The sequence below is a fragment of the Phacochoerus africanus genome, chromosome X (assembly GCF_016906955.1).
Source record: "Phacochoerus africanus isolate WHEZ1 chromosome X, ROS_Pafr_v1, whole genome shotgun sequence".
NCBI lineage: Eukaryota > Metazoa > Chordata > Mammalia > Artiodactyla > Suidae > Phacochoerus > Phacochoerus africanus.
The window spans coordinates 1036525-1060400 of NC_062560.1; the positions used below are offsets into that span (position 1 = coordinate 1036525).

General features: G+C 53.5%; 1 protein-coding gene across 1 annotated transcript in view; it reads left to right on the forward strand.

Annotated features, from left to right (window-relative positions):
• The first annotated feature begins 2355 nt into the window (after nt 1–2355).
• ASMT (acetylserotonin O-methyltransferase) overlaps nt 2356–23876 on the forward strand; it is a 28115-nt gene continuing 6594 nt past the window's right edge. Inside the window, exons 1-6 of the mRNA XM_047765549.1 lie at nt 2356–2547; nt 9041–9215; nt 11513–11642; nt 16405–16473; nt 17851–17975; nt 19831–20073. Of these exons, the coding sequence (XP_047621505.1) occupies nt 2479–2547; nt 9041–9215; nt 11513–11642; nt 16405–16473; nt 17851–17975; nt 19831–20073 (811 nt within the window). The 5' untranslated portion in view covers nt 2356–2478. The remainder of the gene's footprint in view (nt 2548–9040; nt 9216–11512; nt 11643–16404; nt 16474–17850; nt 17976–19830; nt 20074–23876) is intronic.

A 23876-nucleotide genomic window follows, 5' to 3' on the forward strand; every position in this document is an offset into this window, starting at 1 on the left:
CAACCCGCGGTCTGTTCTCCAGTGATAGTGTTTCCTGAAGCTCCGTGCACTGTTGCTTTGATACATAGTGCTGCTGCACCCTTAAGAGACTGTAGTCTAGTATACGCACAACTGGGAAAGCACATAATTTGTGTCACTCCCTGCGTGGCGGGGGAGGCCAGGAGCCAAACCCACAATCTCTACTCATGTGCTTTTTTCCTTTAAAAATAGCTTTGGAGTTCCCACTGTGGGTCGGGGGTTAAGACCCTGACCTTGTGTCTGGGAAGATGCGGGTTCGATCCCTGGTCTCGCTCCATGGGCTAAATATCCAGCATTGCTGTCAGCTGTGGTGTAGGGTGAACATGTAGCTCAGACCCGTGTTGCTGGGGCTGTGGTGTAGTCGGCAGCTGCAGCTCTGATTCGACCCCTAGCCTGGGAACTTCCATATGCCGCAGGTGCAGCCCGACTAAGGAAACAACAGAATGGAATGGAATGGACTAGACTAGACTAGACAGCGCAGCCTTCCTGGGGAGGCAGTGCATGTATGAGGCAGGGAACCTGTGATAGATAGGTCTCTGTATTTTCCCTTTAAATTTTGCTGCGAGCCTAAAACTATTCTTAACAAAGTCTTAAAGAGGAATAATCCCCATGCCGTGATTTCCACCCTCTGGACGAGCACACTGGGTGGTCTTCTTATATGTGCAGGGTTGTGCCACAATCACCAACCATCCAGTTTGAGAACACGTTTGCCCGAATAGAAGTCCCCAGGCCAGGGCTCGAACCCACAGCCCAGCAGTGGCAACACTGGATCCTTAACCCACTGAGCCACCAGGGAGCTCCCAGGCTTGGTTTTTAAAGAGCTCTCTTTGATGGACGTTCTTTTCTGGCCGAGAACGCCCTCCGGTCTGAATGCCACTTTCCTTCCTCTGGCGGGAAGCGGGACTGTCGTGGCCAGGATACTGTCCCAGGGGACGGCTGTGCATGGCAGGTGGCTCCGGGCTGTCACGGCCCCAGTTCCTTTCTTCTTCGGCAGGAGTGAGCCCAGCACTCACCTGGGTTTCTCAGGTCCAGTCTCTGCAGGTGTCCTGGTCCTTCTGAACCCAGTCTCATGACTGAGCTCATTGCCTTAATGAAGATCCCGCCTGCAGGTCCCAGAGCTGCCGCAGGAATCAGGCCAGGCTGGTAGCGGTTTAATCGGTTTACTCAAGTCCCCCTGCTCGATGGCCAGTCACTCTGTCCTTTGCTGGTCCCGCCCAAGGGTCCCCCATCACCTTGCCCTTCAGGCTCTGCCCGTCGTCCTCGCGGGCACCTCTCTGGGTGTCTCCCCCTCCCCTCGCCTGCCCGACTGCAAAGCTGGGCAAGAAGCTTCCACTTGCCCAGCTTTTCACTTGGATCTTCCCTGTCATCCCTGAGCAAGCAGGTGTCCCCAGAAATGGGGCACAGACAAGCCTGGCCAGCTGATGGGGACGTCCTGCCTGCCGGAGCCCAGGCTGGGGAAAGGTGAGAGGCCACCGCAGTCGGAAGCGGCAGCATCTACAGCTGAGTGTCCGACAGGGCTGGAAATCGGCGCATCTTTTCCGCGGGTCTGGGCCACGGCAGGACCCCGGCTCGGGCACTTGTCCCTATTAGCAGGCTGCCCACAGTCCACGGGCAATTGAAATGAGAGCAACAGAAATAAAAGATCACGCTGGTGTAGTGCATTGAATACAGTGCCCGCAAACCCGCCTGTGCGCGCATACCCAGACCCCAGGAATGGGAGCTCCTTTGGACAAAGGGTCTTTGCAGAGGTGATGAAGTGAAGGGTCTGAGAGGGGGTCCTCCTGGATGAGGGGGGCCCTCCATCCAAGGACAGTGTCCTCCTAAGAGACAGAAGAGGAGACACAGACACACAGGAGAAGCCATGGGAAGACGGAGGCAGAGAAGGAGGGAGGTGGCCACCAGCCCAGGGCCACCTGGAGCCCCCAGAAGCTGGCAGAGGCAGGAAGGACCCTCCCCTGGAGCCTCTGGGGAGAGCGTAGCCCTGGGACCCCTTGACCTCAGATGTCGGGTCCCCAGGACAGGGATGGGGGTGGATGTGGGATAATTCGGGGTACTCTCCTGGCAGTGGTGCTCTCCTGCGGCCGCCCCGGTACAGGAACACGCCCCCTCCCTCCCCACCTGAAAAGCTCCGCGTCGGCTAATCCATCACGTGGGTCACCCTTGCGAGTGATGGTGTGCATGTTGCGGGGGGATCAGCCCCACCGCTGATGGTGTCAGGGGCGGGGGCTACCTCAGGGCTGTGCACACAGGAAGGAGCAGAAACCCAGGTCCCCCCCCCCCCGCCATAAACGTTCTCATCCCCTTAATCCGGCTGATGGGATTTTGCAGAGTGATTCATCTTGGCTCCCTCCTGGGTCTCCAGCACAGAGCTTCTGGCCGTCCCCCCAGTTCCCGCACACACTGTGATCCCTGAGGCCAGGACCGCTGGGGTCCCCTGAGCTGGGCCAGCCCACAGGGAAAATGGGTTCCCCGCATGATCAGGCCTACCGTCTCCTGAAGGAATATTCCAACGGCTTCATGGTCTCCCAGGTAGGGGGCGGGGGGGGGGGCCGGATGTTCACGGGTTTGGGTCCCATTGTGGGGACCTTGGAAGATGGATGGGGGGCAGGTGCTGAGTGGGGATAGGGTCTCCTCTGGGCGGGGGGCGGGGTGAGAGGTTCTGGGCCCGTGGGCAGGTCTGCGGGCAGAAGCTTGGCTGCTGGGGGCCAGGGCCCTTCTGCAGGTCTGTGGACACCCTGGGCCCCGTTTTAGAAGGATGCTCGTGAAAGTGCGGCCTCAGAGAGAGAAGGTTGTCGAGGAGAGCACAGTTGTCGAAGTCCAGGTACGGACAGAGGGAAAGCATCTGAGGCTAGAGGACTCCGGGGGCTCGATGCTACACCCTAAAAGCAAGGGGGTGCACTTACAATCAAGGGAGTCCCCGTTGTGGCTCAGCAGGTTAAGGACTCGACTGGTATCCTTGAGGTTGTGGGTTCGATCCCTGGCCTCACTCCGTGGGTTAAGGATCCGGCGTGGCCATGAGCTGTGGTGTAGGTTGCAGATGCGGCTCAGACCGTGTGTGGCTGTGGCCATGATGGAGACGGGCAGGTGTAGCTGTGACTCGATTCCTTGCCTGAGAACCTCCATATGCCGGGGGTGCAGCTCTAAAAAGACAAACAAAAAGAGAAAACAAATGGAGGCAGGTGTGGAAGGTCTGTCAGAGGCGCATCAGTGGAGCAGATCCGCTCTTGTGCCTGAATAAGTATTAAGGGCAGTGAGACCACCACTCAGAACAGGGCACAGTCTGTGCTGTTCCAGTCCCAGGACGCGGCCAGAAGGAGCCCGTCCACAGACGGGAGGTGGGGGCGGCGGGGTCGTGGGGCTGCGGAGGGGAGGGGGCGTGACGGCTCTTAGGGGCGGGGCCTCCTGTGGGGCAGGCGGGGGTGGGGGTGGGATGAGAATGTTCTGGAGCCAGAGAGAAGTGGTTTTCTCACGCTGCGCCTCTTCCGAAAACCCCTGAATCATTGAGTCTCACGGGGTTAAGGTGACGGTTGTGAGGCTTGAGTTTTGCTTCGGTTCAGAAGCAGCGCTGAGTTAGAGCTGGATCTCGGCGAGCTGCGTCCACGCAGGGCGGGGGCCGGAGCAGGGGGTGAGGTCTGTGGCTGCTCGCGCACCTGCCGGGTGGGGACCCCGTCCGTCGTCTCACTGGGGTTCAGATGCTGGACCTCGCGGTGCGCACAGGTGTTCGGAGGCCGGTGGAGCAAGGCTTGCTCGCTGGAGGCTGAGGCTGGGCGGCTCTTGAAGGACCGGGTTCCTGAAGACTGTGCGAACCGACCTGCCACGTGGAGAGGACACGGCCTCACCGTGTCTTGGGAGGAAAGTCCCTTTGGTACATGGGATTTCAGGCCATTTACTGTCACCAGGTACAGAAGGAGAGCAGATGCCAAGTTCCCAAAATAGAACTCAGTGCCACCTGAATAGGGCATCAGTTCATACCGTCTCCCTCCAGCCAGAGTGATGCCAACTTCAGTATGATGAGTCAGGGAGCTCCCTGGCGGCACAGGGGGTTAAGGACTCAGCGTGGTCATGGCTGTGGCATGGGTTCAATCCCTGGCCCAGGAACGTCCGCCTGCCGTGGGTGAGCCAGGAAAAAAAAAGTTAACACAACCTTGATACAAAAGCTATTGCTGTCTTGATAGGGTAAAACTTAATATAACCTTAACAGGAGGAGTTAACAGCTCCATAGAACAAGAGTGATGACGGGTTTGATGAAATAAGCCTGAGTACAACCTCCGTACAAAAGCGACGCTTTTGTTATTAGGATAGAACTTAATACAACCTTAATGGAAGAAGAGAGTGAATAAAAAACCTCATCAGAACAGCGGTTGCCGCAGAGCATAAATGTTAATACAACCGAAAACGAATGGGAGTTGAGACTCTTCCTAGAAGAACGAGCGACGGCAACTGCCATGTCCTCGCCGCGCGTGCTCCCGCAAAACACCAGAGCCAGCACCGGCTCAGAGGGTGCAGCTTAACGCAAGCCTCACAGCGTGAGTCTTGACAACATCTTCATGCGGCAAAGAGGATGGCAAGCTTACTCTAATGAGAGTTAACACAACCTCAGCACAAAAGTGAACACGATCCTGGCAGAATAAAATGTGCCACAACCTCAGTCGAAGGAGAGCGGTGATAAAATGCCAATAGCACGGGACTGGATCCAACCTTCCGAGCGTAAAAGGTAACACGGCCTTAAAGGGACGCACGTTCTGGGGATCTTACGAGCATAGAGTGAAATACAAGCGTCCTAGCGTGAGGGGTCACGTCTCCAAAGGGTAAGAGGAAGGATAAGGTTATGCTCTGAGAGTGCACGTGCTCAAGACGAAAGCTGGCGCCGTCTGAGCATAAAACTTAATGCGACCTGATCGGACAAGAGTTGACAAAATCCCCGTGGAACAGGAGTGAATCCAACGTTCAGAAGGTAAAACTTAACAGCACCTTATAGAATGAGGGTTCATTAAACCCTCACACACCAAGAGTGAATGCAGCCTTCACACAGGCCCTCAGCCGTCCTCCCAGCGCAAGGCATCCTACAGACGTCACAGACCCAGGCTCAGCACACCGTTGGCAGAAGAACAACGAATCCTGTCCTAGGGAGTGCCCGTCGTGGTTCAGCGGTCACAAACCCGACTAGTATCCATGAGGATGTGGGTTTGATTCCTGGCCCTGACCAGTGGGTTAAGGATCCGGCGTTGCCAGGAACGGTGGTGTAGATTGCAGATGCGGCTCGGATCTGGCATGGTTGTGGCTGTGGCGTAGGCTGGCAGGTGCAGCTTTGTTTTAACCCCTAGCCTGGGAACTTCCATATGCTGCAGGTGTGGCCCTAAAAAGAAAGAAAAAAAATTGAATACATCTTCATAGAAGATCACTGAACACAACTTTCTAGAACAAGAGTTAATGCAATCTTCATAATGTAAAAACCAATACAGCCTTAATGGAATGAGCGTTGATAACATCTTAATAGAACAGGAGTGATGACAAGCTTAATAGAATCAGAGTTCATACGACCTCAATACGAAAGCTAATACCCCATCTCAATAGGATAAAACTGAACACAACTTTAATAGGAGAGAGTTAATAAAATCCCAGTGGAACAAGCGTTAATTCAATGTTCAGATAATAAAACTTAATGCAACCTTAAAAGAAGGTTCATGAACTCTTTCTAAGAATAAAACTAAATACAAGCTTCATAGCATGAGGGGTAACAGCGCCGTGGAATGAGAGTAATTACAGCTTTATAGAATAAGGGTTCGTACAAGCTCCATGCAAAAGCTAACACCGTCTTAAGAGGATAAAACTTAATACAACCCTAAGAGGGCAGGTGTTAATCCAACACTCATAGGATAAAACTTAACACGACCTTATAGAATGGGCTTCGTGAAGCCTTCACACTCCTGCTCAACCTTCGTCACAGGGTAAGATTGCCTGCAAACATCACAGAACCTCATTCGCAGAATAAGACCTATTCTGGGAACCAGCGTGGGAACGTCCATATGCCGCAGGTGCGGCCCTAAGAAGACAAGCTCCCTAGAACGAGAGTAATTGCAAGTTTATATAATAAGGGTTAATACCACCTCAGTACCCAGGCTCACTCTGTCTTAATAGGATAAAGCTTAATACAACCCGAATAGGACCAGAGTTAATGCAAGCTTCAGAGAATGAGCATGATCACATCTCCCCAGACCCAAAGTGAGGACGTCTTTCATTCAACAGACGTGCCTGCCAGAGCTGACGCCGTCATGATGGCATTCAGCTTAACGCGACCTGCACACACGACGACTTTGTGCAACCTGCGCAGACTAACAACCGACAGGACCTCCGAAAGAGCTGGTGCAATCTCGAATTTTTAGTTTTATGGAGGTAGAGTCGGTGTACAAGGCTGTGATCTTGTCTGCTGTACGGCAAAGGGATTCCGTGATCCGTGTCCACACAGCCTTTCTCATTCAGAGTCTTTTCCTGCACAGCGAGCACAGAATACTGGGTAGAGGTCCCTGGGCTAGACAGCAGGTCCCTGATGGCCAGTCATTCCATGGATTCCAACGTGCATGTGCCCATCCCACACCCCCAGCCTATCCCCCCATCAGCCTTAAAAGAAGGCTCATGAACTCTTCCTAGAATAAAACGAAATACAAGCTTCACAGCTTGAGGGGTAACAGCGCCGTGGAATGAGCATGGGGAACCGAGGGTTTTTCAGAGTGTGAGTCTGTTTCTGTTCTGCAAATAAGCTCATACAATGCTTCGAAGAAGAGTTTCTGCAACTGTAACAGAGCAGGACCCACACCGTCTGAAGGAGGATTACGGGAGTTAGTAGAACCTTTGTAGATCAGCGTGGCTAGAATTTTAGTGTGGTTCAGGGGGTCTCAGGCAGGGACAGTACCCTCAGAGGATGCTCGGCAAAGTCTGAGGACAGGTTTGGTTGTCCCCACTGTGCAGGGGGTGGGGGGACCATGACGCTCCTGCCGTCTTCTGGGTGGAGACCAGACTCCCACGTGCACAGGACACCCCACCCCGGAAAGTCATCCAGCCGGCGTGTCGGTAGGGTGCTGCCTTAAGAGAACAGGTCAGTAGAGCCTGAGTGACAGAATGAAGCGTCCACACAGCGGGAATACCGCCCTCCTGACACATGTATCTTGTGGTCTTCCCCGTGCAGTCAGCGGGAAGGGCAGCACCCAGTTTCCTGGTCAGCATCGAGGAAGGTCTCATTTTTATGCTGTTCAGACAACCCTAGGGAGTTCCTGGCGGCTCAGTGGTAACGAACCCAACGAAGATCCATGAGGACGGGGGTTCGATTCCTGGCCTCGCTTAGTGGGCTGGGGATCCAGTGTTGCTCTGAGCTGTGGTGTCGGCAGCAGATGCGGCTCAGATCTGGTGTTGCGTGGTTGTGGTGTAGACCTGCAGCTCCGATTTGACCCCTAGCCTGGGAACCTCCATATGCTACAGGTGCCGCCCTAAAAAAAAAAAAAGCAAAAAAAAAAAAAAACCCCACCCATAAAAAAACAACCCTAATCCTAAGCACACAACAGGTGCTTAGGGAAACACCTGGCCCCCAGAAGCCATCTCTCCCCCTGGGACTTTTGGGGGTCCTCCTCTAACAGCCGGGCATCCAAGACCCTGGGAGTGGGGGGGAAATGCACTGATGATTGACCTGTTTTGTGCATCCCTTGGGTATTGTTTGGAGGCATCCCCTTCAGTTCGTTACACACACACAGAGAAAAACAGGAAATAACCCACTGATGGCAAGACACACCACTGGGTAGGGAAAACCACTGATGCCTTAAGAAAAAAAAAAAAGGAATGCATGTATTTCCTTGTGTGGAAGAGCAGGAGGAGGCAGACACAGGGGTCAGAATGAAAATGCAGAAGGCGCTCCGTGCCCTGAGTGTCTGCCCCCCAGTCATCACGGAGCTCAGGGAGACACAGAGGACGTGGAGACGTCACTGGCCTGGCTTCCCGGGTGGCCTGTGCCCCTCACGTGGCTTCCCCTTTGGGGACTTGCTGGTTCAGTGCCTGCAGGCCACTTCGCAGCCCGTGGCTGCTGAGGCTGGTCCAGCGAACCAGCTGATGCCGAGGGCAGGCGGGAGCTGCCGACATGGGACCTGCCCCGTCTCCCCAGCTTGGCTCCTCCCCACTGGCCAGCCCGAGAAGGACCCCTCTGGACCCTGCATCGATGGGGCCAGCGCCCACCAGGCCCTGGCCTACACCCCCCCACCATGGGACCAATCCATCCAGTCCAGGAGAAGTGGGAAAATGGGTCAGCCCTGAAAAATAGCAGGGAGAATTACCCAATTAAAACATTAAAAAATGTATTAAAAAAATAATTGGGGAGGAAGTTCTGGTAGGGCCGTAATAGTAATAAAAATAATAAAATAAAATTGACCATCTGAACCATTTGAAGCGCACAGCTCATGGGCATTAAGTCCGTTCCCAGGGTTGGGTGACCGTCCCCATGTCCATCTTAGACCTGCTTGTTGTCCCAAAGGGAAACTGAGTCCCATGAGCCCCTGACGTCCCCTCTCCCAGCCCCCAGCCCCCACCCTCCTACCTACTGTGAACCAGACTCTTCAAAGACTACCTGTTGTGTCCTTTCGGGTCTGGCTTCTCTGAGCATCAAGGTTCGTCCCCACTCGATCCGGGTTAGAACCCCCCCCCAGCTTTCTGAGTCGGAATCCTGTATGCAGCACTTGGTTCAGCTGTCAGCAGACACCCAGGCGGTGCCGCCCTTTCGGCCCCGGTGCATGGTGCCTCCGTGAATACGCGGGGGCGGCTCTCTGTCCCCACTTTCAGTTCTTCTGGGTCCCCACCCCGTGTGGAATTTCTGCACCCTGGGGTGGTCATCTGATGCTGAGTTGTTGTTTTTTAAGGACCTGTCGTCCAGTTTCCTGCCCCGTTTCCAGAGGCCGCCCTCCTCCCCCCACCCCCCGTGGTGTGTGTGCCTGAGTCTGGTTCTTCAGAGAATAAAGCCGCCTTTGGTTTCCGCCTCTGCCCCCAGGTTCTCTTCGCCGCCTGTGAGCTGGGCGTGTTTGACCTTCTGGCCGAGGCCCCGGGGCCCCTGGGCTCGGCCGCAGTGGCCGCACATCTGGGCATCAGCTGCTGGGGGACGGAGCAACTGCTGGATGCCTGTGTGCTCCTGAAGCTGCTTCACGTGGAAATGAGGAGAGGAGAAGGTAAGTGTCCTTGGTATCTGCTTTGATTTTTGCTTTTGTTGTCTTTTTAGGGCTGCACCTGCGGCATATCGAGGTTCCCAGGCTAGGGGTCAAATCGGAGCTGCAGCTGACGGCCTACACCACAGCCACAGCAATGCTGGACCCTGAACCCGCTGAGTGAGGCCAGGGATTGAACCCACATGCTCGCAGAGACAATGTCAGGTCCTTAACCTGCTGAGCCACAAGGGGAGCTCCTAGCATCCTTATTATTTTGAAGGCTGCCTTTTGAATGTGCACCCTCAGCACATTTTTTTCCTGGAAGGGTCCAGAGAGTATCTAAGCTGTGCAGGCAAGGCTTGTTGTCTCTATGTCTGCCACTCATTTCTGCCTTTGGAGCATGAGCACAAACAAATGGGTGGCGCTGAGTTCCAATAAAGTTTTATTGACAAAAATAGGTGGTGGGCCAGGGTTCCAATAAAACTTTATTGACAAAAGCAGGTGGTGGGCCAGGGTTCCAATAAAACTTTATTGACAAAAACAGGTGGTGGGCCTGGGTTCCAATAAAACTTTATTGACAAAAATAGGTGGTGGGCCAGGGTTCCAATAAAACTTTATTGACAAAAGCAGCTGGTGGGCCAGGGTTCCAATAAAACTTTATTGACAAAAGCAGCTGGTGGGCCAGGGTTCCAATAAAACTTTATTGACAAAAATAGGTGGTGGGCCAGGGTTCCAATAAAACTTTATTGACAAAAGCAGCTGGTGGGCCAGGGTTCCAATAAAACTTTATTGACAAAAACAAGTGGTGGGCCTGGGTTCCAGTATAACTTTACTGACAGGAGTTCCTGTTGCGTCTCAGCAGTAACAAACCCGACTAGTATCCGTGAAGTCATGGTTTTGATCCCTGGACTCCTTCAGTGGGTTATGGGTCCAGCATTGCTGAAAGCTGCAGTGTAGGCTGCAGATCTGGCTCAGATCTGGCATTGCTGTGGCTGTGGTGTAGGCCTGCAGCTGCAGCTCTGATGTGACACTTAGCCTGGGAACTTCCATGTGCTATAGGTGTGGGTCTAAAAAAAATAAAAAAATAAAAATTATTGACAGAAACAGGTGGGGACCAGCATTCCAATAAAACTTTATTGACAAAAACAGGCAGAGGGCCAAAGCCAGACAACAAATTCAGGCTGTCCTTTGCCGACTCCTGATTGATAGGTTTCAATTTGGCTGATGTGCACAGCCTGATGAAACAAATGAGGAACAAGACAAAAATGTGGGGGTGGGGGGAAAAAAAAATCACAAGAGGGGGTTCCCGCTGTGGCACAGGGGTTAAGGACCTGGCATTGCCACAGCTGTGGCAGGTCACAGCTGCAGCTTGAAATTGGTACCTGCCCCAGGAGCTTCCATATGCCATGGGTGAAGCTGAAAAAAAAAAAATCACAAGGAAATCATTTTTTATCAAGTTGAATTGATTGGAGGGTTGCCGTTTATGCCCAGGTTGTATTCTTCACTGTGCTGTTGAAACTCCTTTGCTCTTATGGAATACGGCGACAGCAGGTGTTATTTCTTCCTCTGAAAAAATTCAAAACTGTCAACCCTCTGTCAGTCATTCAGACTGTGTTTTAGAATTTTGTCCCTCCGTGAAATTGCAAAGAGTGGAAACTGGACAGGACGGGAGTGGGTGGCAGCAGGGGGAGGGTGGGGTTTTTGTGGCAAGGACTTGTGTGCCCACCCAGTGGATTTCTGGGGTGCAAAGAGTGGGCATGGGTTAATTTTCTTTTTCCATTTTTTCTCCTTTTAGGGCCACACGTGCGGCATATGGAGATTCCCAGGCTCGGGGCTGAATCGGAGCTACAGCTGCCAGTCTACACCACAGCCACAGCAATGCCAGATCTGAGCTGCATGTGTGACCTACACCGCAGCTCACAGCAATGCTGGATCCTTAACCCACTGAGCGAGGCCAGGGATCAACCCCGCATCCTCACGGACAGTCGTTGGGTTTTTCACCTGCTCCGCCACAACAGGAGCTCCCCCACGTGTCTATTTTAAAAGCGGTTGTGCCTTAGACATTCTCGGACCATCCTCTGGCTGGTGGGCCGTTTGCACCTGCTCACGGCCTCGTCCAATGGGATTTGCCAAAGCTGAACCGGCAGGTGCACCAGCTGCTCCGCCCCGTCACCTGTCCTTCAGGACGTGGGTCCAGCTGCCGGGATTTCCAGGAACCCAGGGGAGACGGGCGGCGTGTCAGTCACAACGTTGCTGTCGCTGTACGTGAAGGTGACGTCCCTGTCCTCTCACTTACTGGACAACGTTCTGCTCGTTCGCAGCTGTCTACGCCAACACCGAGCTGGCCAGCGCCTACCTGGCCAGGACCAGCCCCACGTCCCAGCAGCACATGCTGCTCTACGTGGCCAGGACCACCTACCTGTGCTGGGCCCACCTGGCCGAGGCTGTGAGGTGGGTGGGGCGTGGAGGGCGGCCCTGAGGCCCGGGGCTTCGGCGGTGGGCGGGGGGCTGGTTTTGGGGTGTCCAGGACAGGGAAATGCCGATTCCCCGGTAAGGAACCCCAGAGCTCGTGTCTGCCGTCAGCTGGTGGTGACCCGACGGGATTAACCTAGTAAGATCATGATGAAAATCCTGGCGCTTCAGGAGCCTCCAGGGGAGTGTGGGTTTCACCCCACAGAGCAGGGAAGGGGGGCCCGGGGGTGGGCAGCCCTGCTCTTAGGTGACTGCATCTCACCCTGCTCCTCAGCCCCACCCTGCTGACACGGGGCTGGGTCCCTGATGGGGTGGCCCGTACACTGTGGGGCTCGAGCCTGCTTTCCACCCACCACCTGCCAGGGGCGTCCCCTCCCCTGTAGCTGTGACAACCAGAAATGTCCGCAGACACTGCCACTGTCTCCTGGGGCCAGAATCACTTGGCCTTGGGAATCACTGTGTTTAAGAGCGATCAATAGATAGGTCGTAGATACTGATTGATGATTGATAGGTAGTATTGATAGTTTGATGATGATTGAGATAAATAGGTATTATTGATAGATATTGATAAAAGACCACCGGTACTGGCGTTCCTGTTGTGGCTCGGTGGAAATGAATCTGACTAGCATCCATGAGGATGCAGGTTCGATCCCTGCCTTTGCTCAGTGGGTTAAGGATCCTGCATTGCTGTGGCTGTGGTGTAGGCTGGCAGCTGGAGCTCTAACTCGACCCCTAGCCTGGGAACTTCCAAATGCCACAGAGGCGGCCCTAAAAAGACAAAAAAAAAAAAAAAAACCCAAAAAAGACCATAGATATTGACAGGTATGAATGGATAAACGGTAGACGGGTCTATACATGGAGGATATGGATGAATGCTGTTTGCTAAACACGGCGTAGTACGGAGGGGTGGCTAGAGGAGGGGCAGATACCACTGACGGTGTGATGGTGATGGGTAGACACGGACATTGTAGGTAGGCATCGATAGAAGGTGATAAGTGAAATTAAGAGGTGCAGATAGGTGATAGGTGGACGGATGGATCAATAGATGATATTAATAAATGCTTAAGAGGGACAGGGACTGATGGATAATGACAGACGACAGACACTGATAGATGACTGACGGGTAAGACTGCCAGTGTGAGAGCTGGATGACGATGGACAGGCAGGATTGGTCGATATCGACAGAGGGGGATAGATATTGATATACTGATATCAATAGATAGATATTGATGTAGGTTGGCGACAGGTAGATACACAGGTGTGAGGACAGTTGGATAGATAACTGATAAGTGACAGATAATAGAATCACAGAAGGTGGTTGATGGAGAGGCTCTCTCGGGCCGGGCCAGGGTCCCTCAGCCCTGCAGACACTGGGGCTCTGATGGGGGCATCCTGTGCACTGTGGGGGGTTGAGCGGTGTCCCTGGTCTCCCCCCCGACCCCGATGTCAGGAGCTCCCCTCCCCCACTGTGACACCCAACGATGTCCCCAGACCGTGAGGCGCGCCCCCCCGGGAGGACAGACGTGCTCCCTGGCGAGAACCACGGCTCTGTCTTCCTTCTTCAACTCTGTGCCTTAAACCCCGCGTGCAGCCCCAGTGGCTCCGCTGTGAAAATCCCAGGCCCACGTCCCACCGCTGGTTTTGGAAAAGGGGCAGCTCCTCTCCCTTCTGCGTGTCTTCCGCGTTGGATGTCCCATTCCTCTTCCAAACCACACACACGGGGCACTCGCCTGACCTGTTCTGAGCGTCTCCAGGGGACCCCGGGGTGGGGTTTCAGTGGGGATCCCCAGCTGGTGTGTAAAGTGCATGAGGGCGGGGCTGACGCTTTCTGGAAGGAGGACAAGGCGTCAGAGGTCTCATCCCATCCAGACTACAACAGCTGCTCTGCTCCGACAGGTTCTGTCCACATGGCAACGGGGTCCCACCTGCTGTATCTTTTTTTTTTTTTTTTTAAAGGCTGCACCTGCAGCATATGGAAATCTCCAGGCTGTGGGTCCAATCGGAGCAGCATCTGCAGGCCTGCACCACAGCCACAGCAACGCCAGGTCCGAGCTGCCTCTGCCACCTGCACCACAGCCACAGCAACGCCAGGTCCGAGCTGCATCTGCCACCTACACCACAGCCACAGCAACGCCAGGTCCGAGCTGCATCTGCCACCTACACCGCAGCTCATGGCAACGCCAGGTCCTTAACCCACTGAGTGAGGCCAGGGATGGAACATGCGTCCTCGAGGATACTAGGCAGGTTCATTATCGCTGAGCCACAATGGGAACTACTACAGCTTGCTTTCTTTCTTTCTTTCTTTCTTTCTTTCCTTCTTTCTTTCTTTCTCTCTCTCTTTCTCTCTTTCTCTTTCTCTCTTTCTCTCTTTTCTCTCTTTCTCTCTTCTCTCTCTCTTTTCTCTTTCTCTCTTTCTTTCTTTTCTTTTTTTCTTTCTCTTCTTTTCTTTCTTCTTTCTTTCTTTCTTTCTTTCTTTCTTTCTTTCTTTCTTTCTTTCTTTTTCTTTCCTCCTTTCTTTCCTCCTTTCTTTCCTTCTTTCTTTCTTTCTTCCTTTCTTTCCTCCTTTCTTTCCTCCTTCCTTTCTCTCTTTCTCTCTTTCTTTCTTTTTTGGCTCAGCCCACAGCATGCGGAAGTTCCCAGGTCAGAGATCGAACCCGAGCTACAGCAGTGATAATGTCACATCCTTACCCCACTGTGCCCCCGGGGAACTCCTGCTACAGCTTCTGAGCTGTGGGTTTTACAAGCAGCAGGGCCATCTAGATTTGAACGAGACGTCCCTCGAGTCTGCGATGTTGGAATCCATCCAGTTAAAAGCGGAAATTGGGAGGGTCAAAGCCAGCACGGAGGGAGAGGATGCAGCCCGTGGCTCACAGTCCCCGAGGTGTGGACAACAAAGGTCGGCTCCGAGGCTCTGTAGGTCTCCTCTGGGGTCTGCCTCACGGACATCACCGCTTCATCCCACGTGTACAAGGAACCTGGTTTTGGAGCAATGGAGGGTGACACTTGTTTTTCATTCACAGACGTTCATGTATAAGTTATATGAGTAGATGTTTAGCTTTATCTATTATTTTAAATTTTTTAGTATAGTTAATTTATAATGTTCTGTCAATTTCTCCTCCACAGCCAAGTGACCCAGATACACACACACACACACACACACACACACACATATACACAAACACACCCCCACACCCAAGAGAGTAGATAGACTTCCCTGTGCGGGACAGCAGGACCTCATTGAGTATCCATTTTCAATGTCGTAGTTTGCATCTACTAATCCCTATCCCTCCAGACATCCCCTCCCATCCCCCTTGGCAATGTAAGTCTGTTCTCTCTGTCTGTGAGTCTGCTTCTGTTCTAGATAGAGTCACTTGTGGCACAGTTTGGATTCAACATGTCAGTGATCTCCTATGGTATGTGTCTTTCTCTGTCTGACTGACTTCACTTAGTCTGAGACTCTCTAGTTGCATCCATGTTGTGGGAAATGGCATGATTTCATTCTTTTTCATGGCTGAGTAGTATTCCATTATGTATATATACCACATCTTCTTAATCCATTCCTCTGTTGATGGACATTTAGGTTTTTGTCTTGTCTTGGCTATTGGGAATAGCGCTGCAATCAACATAGGGGTGCGTGGATCTTTTTGAATGAAAGCTTTGTTCAGATAAATGCCCAGGAATAAGACTGTGGATCACATGGTAGTTCTAAGTTTAGTTTGCTGAGGAACCTCCGTCCTGTTTTCCATAGTGGTTGTACCAACTTGCATTCCCACCGACAGTGTAGGAGGGTTCCCTTTTCTCCACACCCTCTCCAGCGCTGGCTCTTTGTAGACATAGTTATATGAGTAAATGTATTAAAATCCATTAAATTATTTAAAGTCTCCAATGCTCAAATGCGAAATTACAGTCTTCTCTGAAGTAGCTAATTAAAGATATGAATAAATATCTAGGAGATACAAAGAGGAAAGTTTTACATTTGATAATTTCTTTTTAAAAAATTTTAATTATAGTTGATTTTCAGTGTTGTGTCAGTTTCTGCTGCACCGCACAGTGACCCCGTCATACATCTGTATACATTCCTTTTCTCATACTGCCTTCCATCCCTCTTCTCCTTATTTCTGCTTTGGGTTGGTGGCACGTGGGTCCCACCCATCGGCGCAAATTTCTGCTTCTGTGTGTTCTCATCACTGTCTCCCCAAGGTCAGGACGACGAGAGATGGCTCTCCTCTAACGCAAGCAGGAGGGGGTGATTTTGGCGGTGCTAGACTGGGTCCAGGATGGAAGGGGACAAGCCACAGGGAGACCGCTCGCCTGTGCTTGGGGGAGCTGGAGAGCGCGGGGCAGGAGGCGGCAGACCTCCGTCAGGGCCGCAGGGCAGGGGGAGGCAGCTGCGGGTAGACCAGTTGGCCGTTCGGCTGCAAAGCGTTTCCCATCCCAGATGCTGGGGGACAAGTCACGAGGACCGAGGGCTCCCCTCACTGCGCAGCATCCGCAGACTCTCCTTAAGCGTCCTAACCCTTCTTCTTGGCTCCCATCTGAGAGCCGGGCGGCTGTGCGAGCCTGCGGCTCCGAATGTGCCTTCTACCGCTTGCCAGCCAGGAAGCCGTCTGGGGGTGTCTGGGTGGCTGACTTACGTCCGCTGCTTGTTCCTTCCGTGATGGCAGGGGAGGGGCCGGCGGCGCCTGAGCTGATGTGCCTCCAAGTCTCAGGACCCGGTGACAGCCTTGCCCCCCGTTTTCAGGGAAGGGAAGAACCAGTATCTGAAGGCGTTCGGGGTTCCCTCCGAGGAGCTCTTCAGCGCCATCTACAGGTAACGCCCCGCGCCGGCTCTCCTGGGGTCCGGCGTCCTCTTGCTCAACTTGAGAAAATTGAAGTATCGTTAATGTACAGGGTTGTGCCGATTTGTGCGGCACAGCAAGGGATTCAGTTATATATACATATATATATACACACACGTATATGTGTAGTGTGCATACATCTATCTATAAGTCTGTACATGCATATAGTCCTCCATCGTGGTGTCTCCCAGGAGACTGGGGAGAGCTCCCTGAGCTGGACAGCAGGACCTCATGGCTTCTCCATCTAAATGTCATAGTTTGCCTCTACGGACCCCAAACTCCCTGTCCATCCCCTCCCACAAGTCTGTTCTCTGTGTCTGGGGACACACTTATTTTTAAACGATGTTCAGGTCTAAAGAAATGTGTCCAAATAGAGCAAAACAGAAGGAAGTTGACTTTTTCTTTTCTTTTGGGTCTTTTTACAGCTGCACCTGTGACATATGGACGTTCCCAGGCTACGGGTCAAACAGGAGCTGCAGCTGCAGCTGCCGGCCTACTCCACAGCCACAGCCACACCAGATCCTTAACCCACTGAGCGAGGCCAGGGATGGAACCCGCATCCTCATGGATACAAGCCGGGCTTGTTACCACTGAGCCACGACGACGGGGAATTCCTGGAAGTTCGTATTCAATTTAAAATCTTTTTAAAAACCGATTTGGCCGTTCTCATGTTTGTGTGGAGCGATTTCTGGCGTCGCTGCCAATATTTCTCTCTTCATTTTAAAGTAGGGAAACAAGGCACCGTTTCGATTTGGCTAGAGTTACCTAGAAAATGCTTTTTATTTATTTCTGGCTTTCCGTGCCGAGAAATAGATGTGGTGTCTCGTATGGAGCTCTGGTAGCAACGTTCTGAGGTGGTGACGCTGTGATGACGCTTTGCAGGGTTTGCAGCTGCCCGTGGGGCTGGGGGCGTGGGTGGCGGGAGGAGGGAGGCGACACTGATGAGGGGTCCACCAGAGGGTGCGGCCCTCCCCCTCCCTGGAGTCTCTCCCCCTTCACTCCCTTCCCTCCTCCTCGTCTTCCTACACGGACACCAAACCCAGAAACCCCGCAGCCGGGCTGCGGGAGAAGGACCCCCGGGAGCTCCTCACCCACCCAGCCTCCTCCACCCCCTCACCTCCGCTCCCTTCCAAGGCCTCCCCTTCCCGGGTCTTTCCACGCCTCCTCCCCGAATCCGCGCCCTCTGGACCCGCTCCCTTCCACGTCCGGACGTGCAAAGGAGCCCAGGTCCTCGTGCGCTCCGCCCGGTGGGGTGGGGCGCACACCTGTTTGCGCAGCACAATCCAGGGCATCGCTCGACGTGCTGCACCTGTTTCTACCGGGACCTGACGGGCGGGGCTCCGCTTCAGGTCTGAGGGGGAGCGGCTGCAGTTCCTGCGGGGCCTGGGGGACGTGTGGAGCGTGGAAGGGAGGGGCGTGCTGGCCGCCTTTGACCTGTCACCGTTCCCACTCATCTGCGACCTCGGAGGTGAGTGTCCGTTGGTTGGGATTCTGGATGCGAAGCGTTTACATCCTCCTGCTTTTAATTGGAATATAGTTCATTTACAGTGTTATTTTAGGGGTGCAGCAAAATGAGTCAGTTTTATATATATATATAATAAACACGTGTGTATATACAGATATCAATATATGCATATATATACATATATAAAACATATATATGTATACGTGTATTCTTTTTCAAATTCTTTTCCGTTACAGGCTTATTATAAGATACTGAATAGAGTTCCCTGTGCTGGACAGTAGGACCTTGTTGTTTGTCTCATGTATCAGAGTGTGCATCTCATGATCCCAAATTCTTTATTTTGTATGTATTTTATGTATAATACTTTGTATCTGCTCATCCCAAACTCCTAAGGTGTCCTTCTCCCCTCCCTTCCCCTTCGGTAACTCTAAGTTGGTTCTCTGTGTCTGAGTCTGTTTCTGTTTTGTAAATAGGTTCATTTGTGTCATATTTTAGATTCCACCTGTAAGGGATGTCCTCTGGTATTTGTCTTTCTCTGTCTGACTGACTTAGTATGAGAATCTCTAGGTCCATCCATGTTGCTGCACATGGCATGATTTTGTTCCTTTTTATGGCTGAGTCGTATTCCATTGTGTCTATGGACTGCATCTTCTTGATCCATTCCTCTGTCGAGGGACGTTTAGGTTGTTTTCATGTCTCGGCTATTGTGAACTGTGCTGCTGTGAACGTGGTACATGGATCTTTTCCAAGTATGGTTGTCTCTGGTAGGTGGCCAGGAGTGGGATTGCTGGATCATACGTAGTTCTGTTTTTAGTTTTTTTAAGGAACCTCCTCCCCCAGTGGCTGCACCAGTTACGTTCCCACCAGCAGAGCGCCAGGACGCCTCGCATTGTAGTGGTTCCCAGGGATCTGACGGGGACAGAGGACATCCGGTATAGGATGACGCCCTGGGCGCTGTCCTGGGCGCTGTCACGGCCCCCCAGCTCCTCAGTAGAGCCAAGCAGCCATGGCTTCTGGGAGGAGAGCATAGGAAAAAGCTATGCTTCTCCCTGTGCACAAGAGTCCGAATCCTCAGGGAGGGTTGAGGGCGGGATCTGCCCACATTCAACAGAGCCTCCCGCTGGCATCCTGCTGGGGCCACAAACCTGTCTGCACCTGCCCGGCTCAGGGCAGGCGTCTGGGGTCCCATGGGGAGTCGGCGTCACCCTTCACTCGGGAAGCTTCTGAGCCGATGCTGACGGCGATGAGAAGATGCCTGGCCCTGTCTTGGGCAGCTTCTCTGGGTCGGGTACCAGGTTTGGGGGAGATCTTAGAGCCAAGGCAGGGCTGGTTGAGGGGCGTCATTGTCCCTGCCTTACAGGAGAGGCAGGTTGCCCTGCTGAGGTGGACACGGCAGCTGCGAGGCCCACCCCTCGGTCGGTTTTCGACAAACCATCTCCCTCCGTCACCCCCTCCCATAGCAGAGGCGTGGGAGGCCTGGGGATGTGGGGGCTCAGACAGCACCTGTGGGGCAGAAGGGGTGTCTTCCCCTGCTCATCACCACCAGGTTCCACGGAGCAGGTGCAGACTGGGAATGGCTTTGCCTGGGGGCAGGGGTGCAGCTGGGGAGACAGTACAAGGCAGGAGCCCTAGGTAGAGGTCCTCTAGGACCCAGTGACATCTGGAAGGGGCCCCCTCACCTCTCGTCAGCGCATCCCCTGGAAACGTCCCCTGCAGGGAGACGCAGGCTCATCTTCCTCTGACTGCTGCTCCGGGTTCTTCTGCTCAGCTGTTGTCTGGGATGGACGGACTCCCTGGCATGGAGGACTTGGGGAGGTCAAAGCCTGTGCAGGAGGTTGGCATGAGGGTCATTCAAGCCCAGCAGACTCCCGGATTCAGGGGCTTGTAGATGAGCGTGTCGCCATGGAGACCAGAGGGTGGGTACCACCCGGTTCCCCCGCCAGGCTCGCCCTGTGTCCACTTGCAGGCTGTTCAGGGGCTCTGGCCAAGGAGTGCACGTCTCTCTATGCTGGATGCCGCGTCACCGTGTTCGACATGCCAGATGTGGTCCAGACGGCAAAGAGGCACTTCTCCTTCCCGGAGGACGGACGGATCAGCTTCTGTGAGGGTGGGTTTCCCATTGATATCCTTGTCTGCGGGGAAGCAGAGGCGTCCCGGGGGCTCGGGAGAGGCCAGCAGTGATGGTCAGCGTGGCTTCCTCCATCCTCCAAATAGCCACCCCCCCCCCAACTTAGAACTGGGACTCAGGATGGATGGAAAGTTGTGGGAAGGTGTATTGTTTTCTTACGATGAATGCTTTCTGGAGTATTGCACTGGGTTCAAAAATGCGCCCTCAGATTTTGTTTCCACCCAGAATGTGTGAATGTCACCTTATGTAGAAATAGGATGCTGGCAAGGGGAGTATCAAAGGATCTAGGATGAGCAGAGGCGTCTTGTTGAGAAACAGGGTCTGTGCAGGTGACGAAGGGAAGGGTCTGAGAGGAGGTCCTCCTGGAAGAGGGGTCCCTCCCTCCAAGGACAGTGTCCTCCTAAGAGACACAAGAGGAGACCCAGACATTGAGGAGATGCCACGGGAAAGGTCTGAGAGGAGGTCCTCCTGGATGAGGGGTCCCTCCATCTAAGGACAGTGTCCTCCTAAGAGACACAAGAGGAGACCCAGAGACAGAAGAGAAGCCATGGGAAGACGAAAACAGAGCTGGGAGGGAGGCAGCCACCAGCCCAGGGCCGCCTGGAGCCCCCAGACGCTGGAGGAGGCAGGACTCTCCCTGGAGCCTCTGGAGGGAGCCCGGCCCTGGGACCCCTTGACCTCGGACGTCTGCTCTCTAGGATGGGGGAGGATGGATGGCTGCCGTTTTAACCCACGTGATTTGTTGTCATTTGTTAACACAACCCCCTGAAACCAACTCACAGAGCAAAGCCAACAGGTCGTAGATGTGATTGTTACTTCCATGACAGCAACAAATGCAAAATTAAATTGCGGAGACACACCTGTCAGGAGAAACCAGAGAATGGGTTACAGTTTATTTACCGAGGCTGAGAGCCTCGGTCTTGGAAAAGCAAAGCGTCTGCTCTTAGGTGGTTGGGCACACTGACTCGTCCCCAATGTTGTCATCTCTTTCCTCTGTCTGACGCAAGTCATAAAACATTGTCCCGAGATGTACTCGGGCGAGGTCACGGCCACCAGCCCCAAAACGTGTTCCCAATCCTTGCCCGCCCTGCACCAGCTGCCCCGCCTCGATCAGCAGGACAGGCGAAGCCATTTGTCCTTTTCTAACAGCCATGAAAACCACGGGGCATGTTAAGCAGGTACGGACACGATCTAACTGCTGCTTGAGATGATCCGCTCTGACCACAGAAGAAAGGCAGGCTTACAGAGAACGGGGAGGAATCAGGGAGGTCCTCCAGGTGGAGGTGTTTGTTCCAAAGGAATAAAGACATTGTTGACTGTTAAAGGAAAACCGTTTCTCTGCTCATAGAGCTTCTGACACCCAACGTGGGGCGTTTCCACGCCATGGAATCCTCCAGTTCCCTTCAGACCCCAGCTGGGTGTCCTCTAATTGAATTCACTTGTGAAAGGATCCTGAATTGGTGCAAATGCTGAGAGGGGGGCCCAGCCCCCTCACAACTGCGCCCACCTCACCCCCAACCACAGGTGGGTTTCAGGTCACCCACACTTCTGTCCAACCTCTGTCCCCATGGCCCCCCCCAAAAAACTCAGAAAACACATGACTTACCTTTTGCTCATAAAGGGGTGAACAGCCAGAGGAGGAGGTGGGGGGGTCCCACATGCTGGAGGTTCTGTTTCCATGGAGCTTGGGGTACAGCACCCTCCCAACTGTGGGCTCCCCAACCAGGAAGCTCTCTGAAGCCCTTTTAAAGAGTTTTTTAGTGAGGTTCCACTCAGTAGGACTGAGTAAACGTAGACCCCTCAGCAGCTCTGGAGGTTGGGGTTGAGCTAAAAAAGCCAACCCTTTCCTCACCTGGTTGGTTCCTCTGGCAACCAGCCCCACCTCATTAGCATGAACAGGTGAGCTTGCCTTTCTTAGGAAAAACCACAGATGCTCTGCTCAAAGGGATCAAGAAATTGCTATGGTTTTGGAGCTGTGTGCCAGGAACCAGGTCCTCATGGGTGAAGGAGGCCCCTAAATCTAATAATAAGTGTGCTTATAAAAACAGAGATGATACAGAGGAGAAGCCACATGAAGATAGAGGCAGAGAAGGGAGGGAGGCGGCCACCAGCCCAGGGCCACCTGGAGCCCCCAGAAGCTGGGAGAGGCAGGAAGGACCCTCCCCTGGGACCTCTGGGGGGAGCACAGCTCTGGGACCCCTTGAGCTCAGACATCTCATCCCCAAGATGCGGGAGGGTGGGTTCCTGTGGTTTTGTGCCTCCTGGTCTGTGGCCTTTTCTTACACCGCCCAGGTACCTACTCCAGAGCAGGTATCTCCTGACCCAGGTAACCTAATCCAGAGCATTTATGGACAGTAATGACGTGGGTTGAAGGCAAGGTCAGGGGATAGTTACTGGCTCAGACGATGAGAAGGTTGTCAGCCTTTCTGAGGCTCAGAGACCACAGCCACTTTGCCGAGAGGGGGCAGGACTCCCGCTTGCCTTGGAAACGGGGTGCAGCTCCCAGGGATGGGCTTTTTCTCAGGAACTATGGTCCGACCTGCAGACACTGTTCTTGAAGGGCTCCCTGCCATCTTTATTTCAAATTCTGAAATTCCGACCTCCAGGAATTTTGGGCAGTGGGGTGGGGCGCTTAATACTGATTTTTTAAAACACCGTGTTGGAGTTCCCGTTGCGGCTCAGTGGGCGTGGAAGAGACTGTGGTCTCTTCGCGGATGTGGGTTTGATCCCTGACCTCGCTCCGTGGGTTAAGGACCTGGTGTAGGTCGCAGACGTGGCTCAGACCCAGCATTGCTGTGGCTGTGACATAAGCTGCAGCTGCAGCTCTGATTTGATCCCCAGCCCGGGAACTTCCATATGCTGCAGGTGCAGCTGTAAAAGGGAAAAAAAAAAAAAAAAAAGAGAGAGAAGCAATTGTGTTAAAATATATTGAATCTTCTGAGTTCACTGGGCTGCAATGGGATGGGCGGTGCCTCTGCAGCACCAGGACGCGGGTTCCATCCCCCACCCAGCTCAGTGGGTTAAAGGATCTCATGCGGACATAGCCGTGGGGTAGGTCACAACTGCAACGCAGATCTGATCCCTGCCTGGGAACTCCCTACACTGTGGGGTGGCTGGAAAAGAAAAAAAAAAATGGAAAAGAATATATTGAATCTCCGTGGCTGAGTTTTGGGGCGCTTTAAATTTTGTGCACGGCGGGGGCCACTCACCCTGGTTTTAATCTGAATCCCAGTGTCCATCCTACTTCGTGGAGGCGGGGGTGTGTGGGTGGGTTCGAGGTCGGTCTTATGTCCATGCCTCACCTTAAATAAATGAAACAGCAAATTACATGCTGTGCTTTTACCCAGCGGAGGTGAGGCTGGTGGCCAGCAGGGAGGCTGGCCGCAGGGGCGGGCGTGTAGACCCCCTTGGGTCTGCTGTCCCCCTGCAGGCTGTAGGCGGACAGATGCCTGGCCAAACGTGGTCCTTGGCTGTAGTTTTCTGAGAGGGACGGCTGTCTTTCTACTCTGAGTGGAAGAAAACGCATTTTGGAGGAACCTCCTTTTTGCGGTCGTATCTCATGAGGGCGGGGTGGGGTCCGTGTTTCCTGGGCACCTTGGCGCAGGGCACAAACTTGGGAACCGCCTCTGTGTCATCCCGGACCTGCCCCCATCCCCTGTGGGTCTGCGCAGTCTGGACCAGTCGGTCCCGCGATGCCGCTCAGGGCTGTCCAGGGCCCCTTCCCGCAGCCACACGGTTGGCAGGCAACGTGGTCGGATGTGGAAGTTACACACCACCGTCGG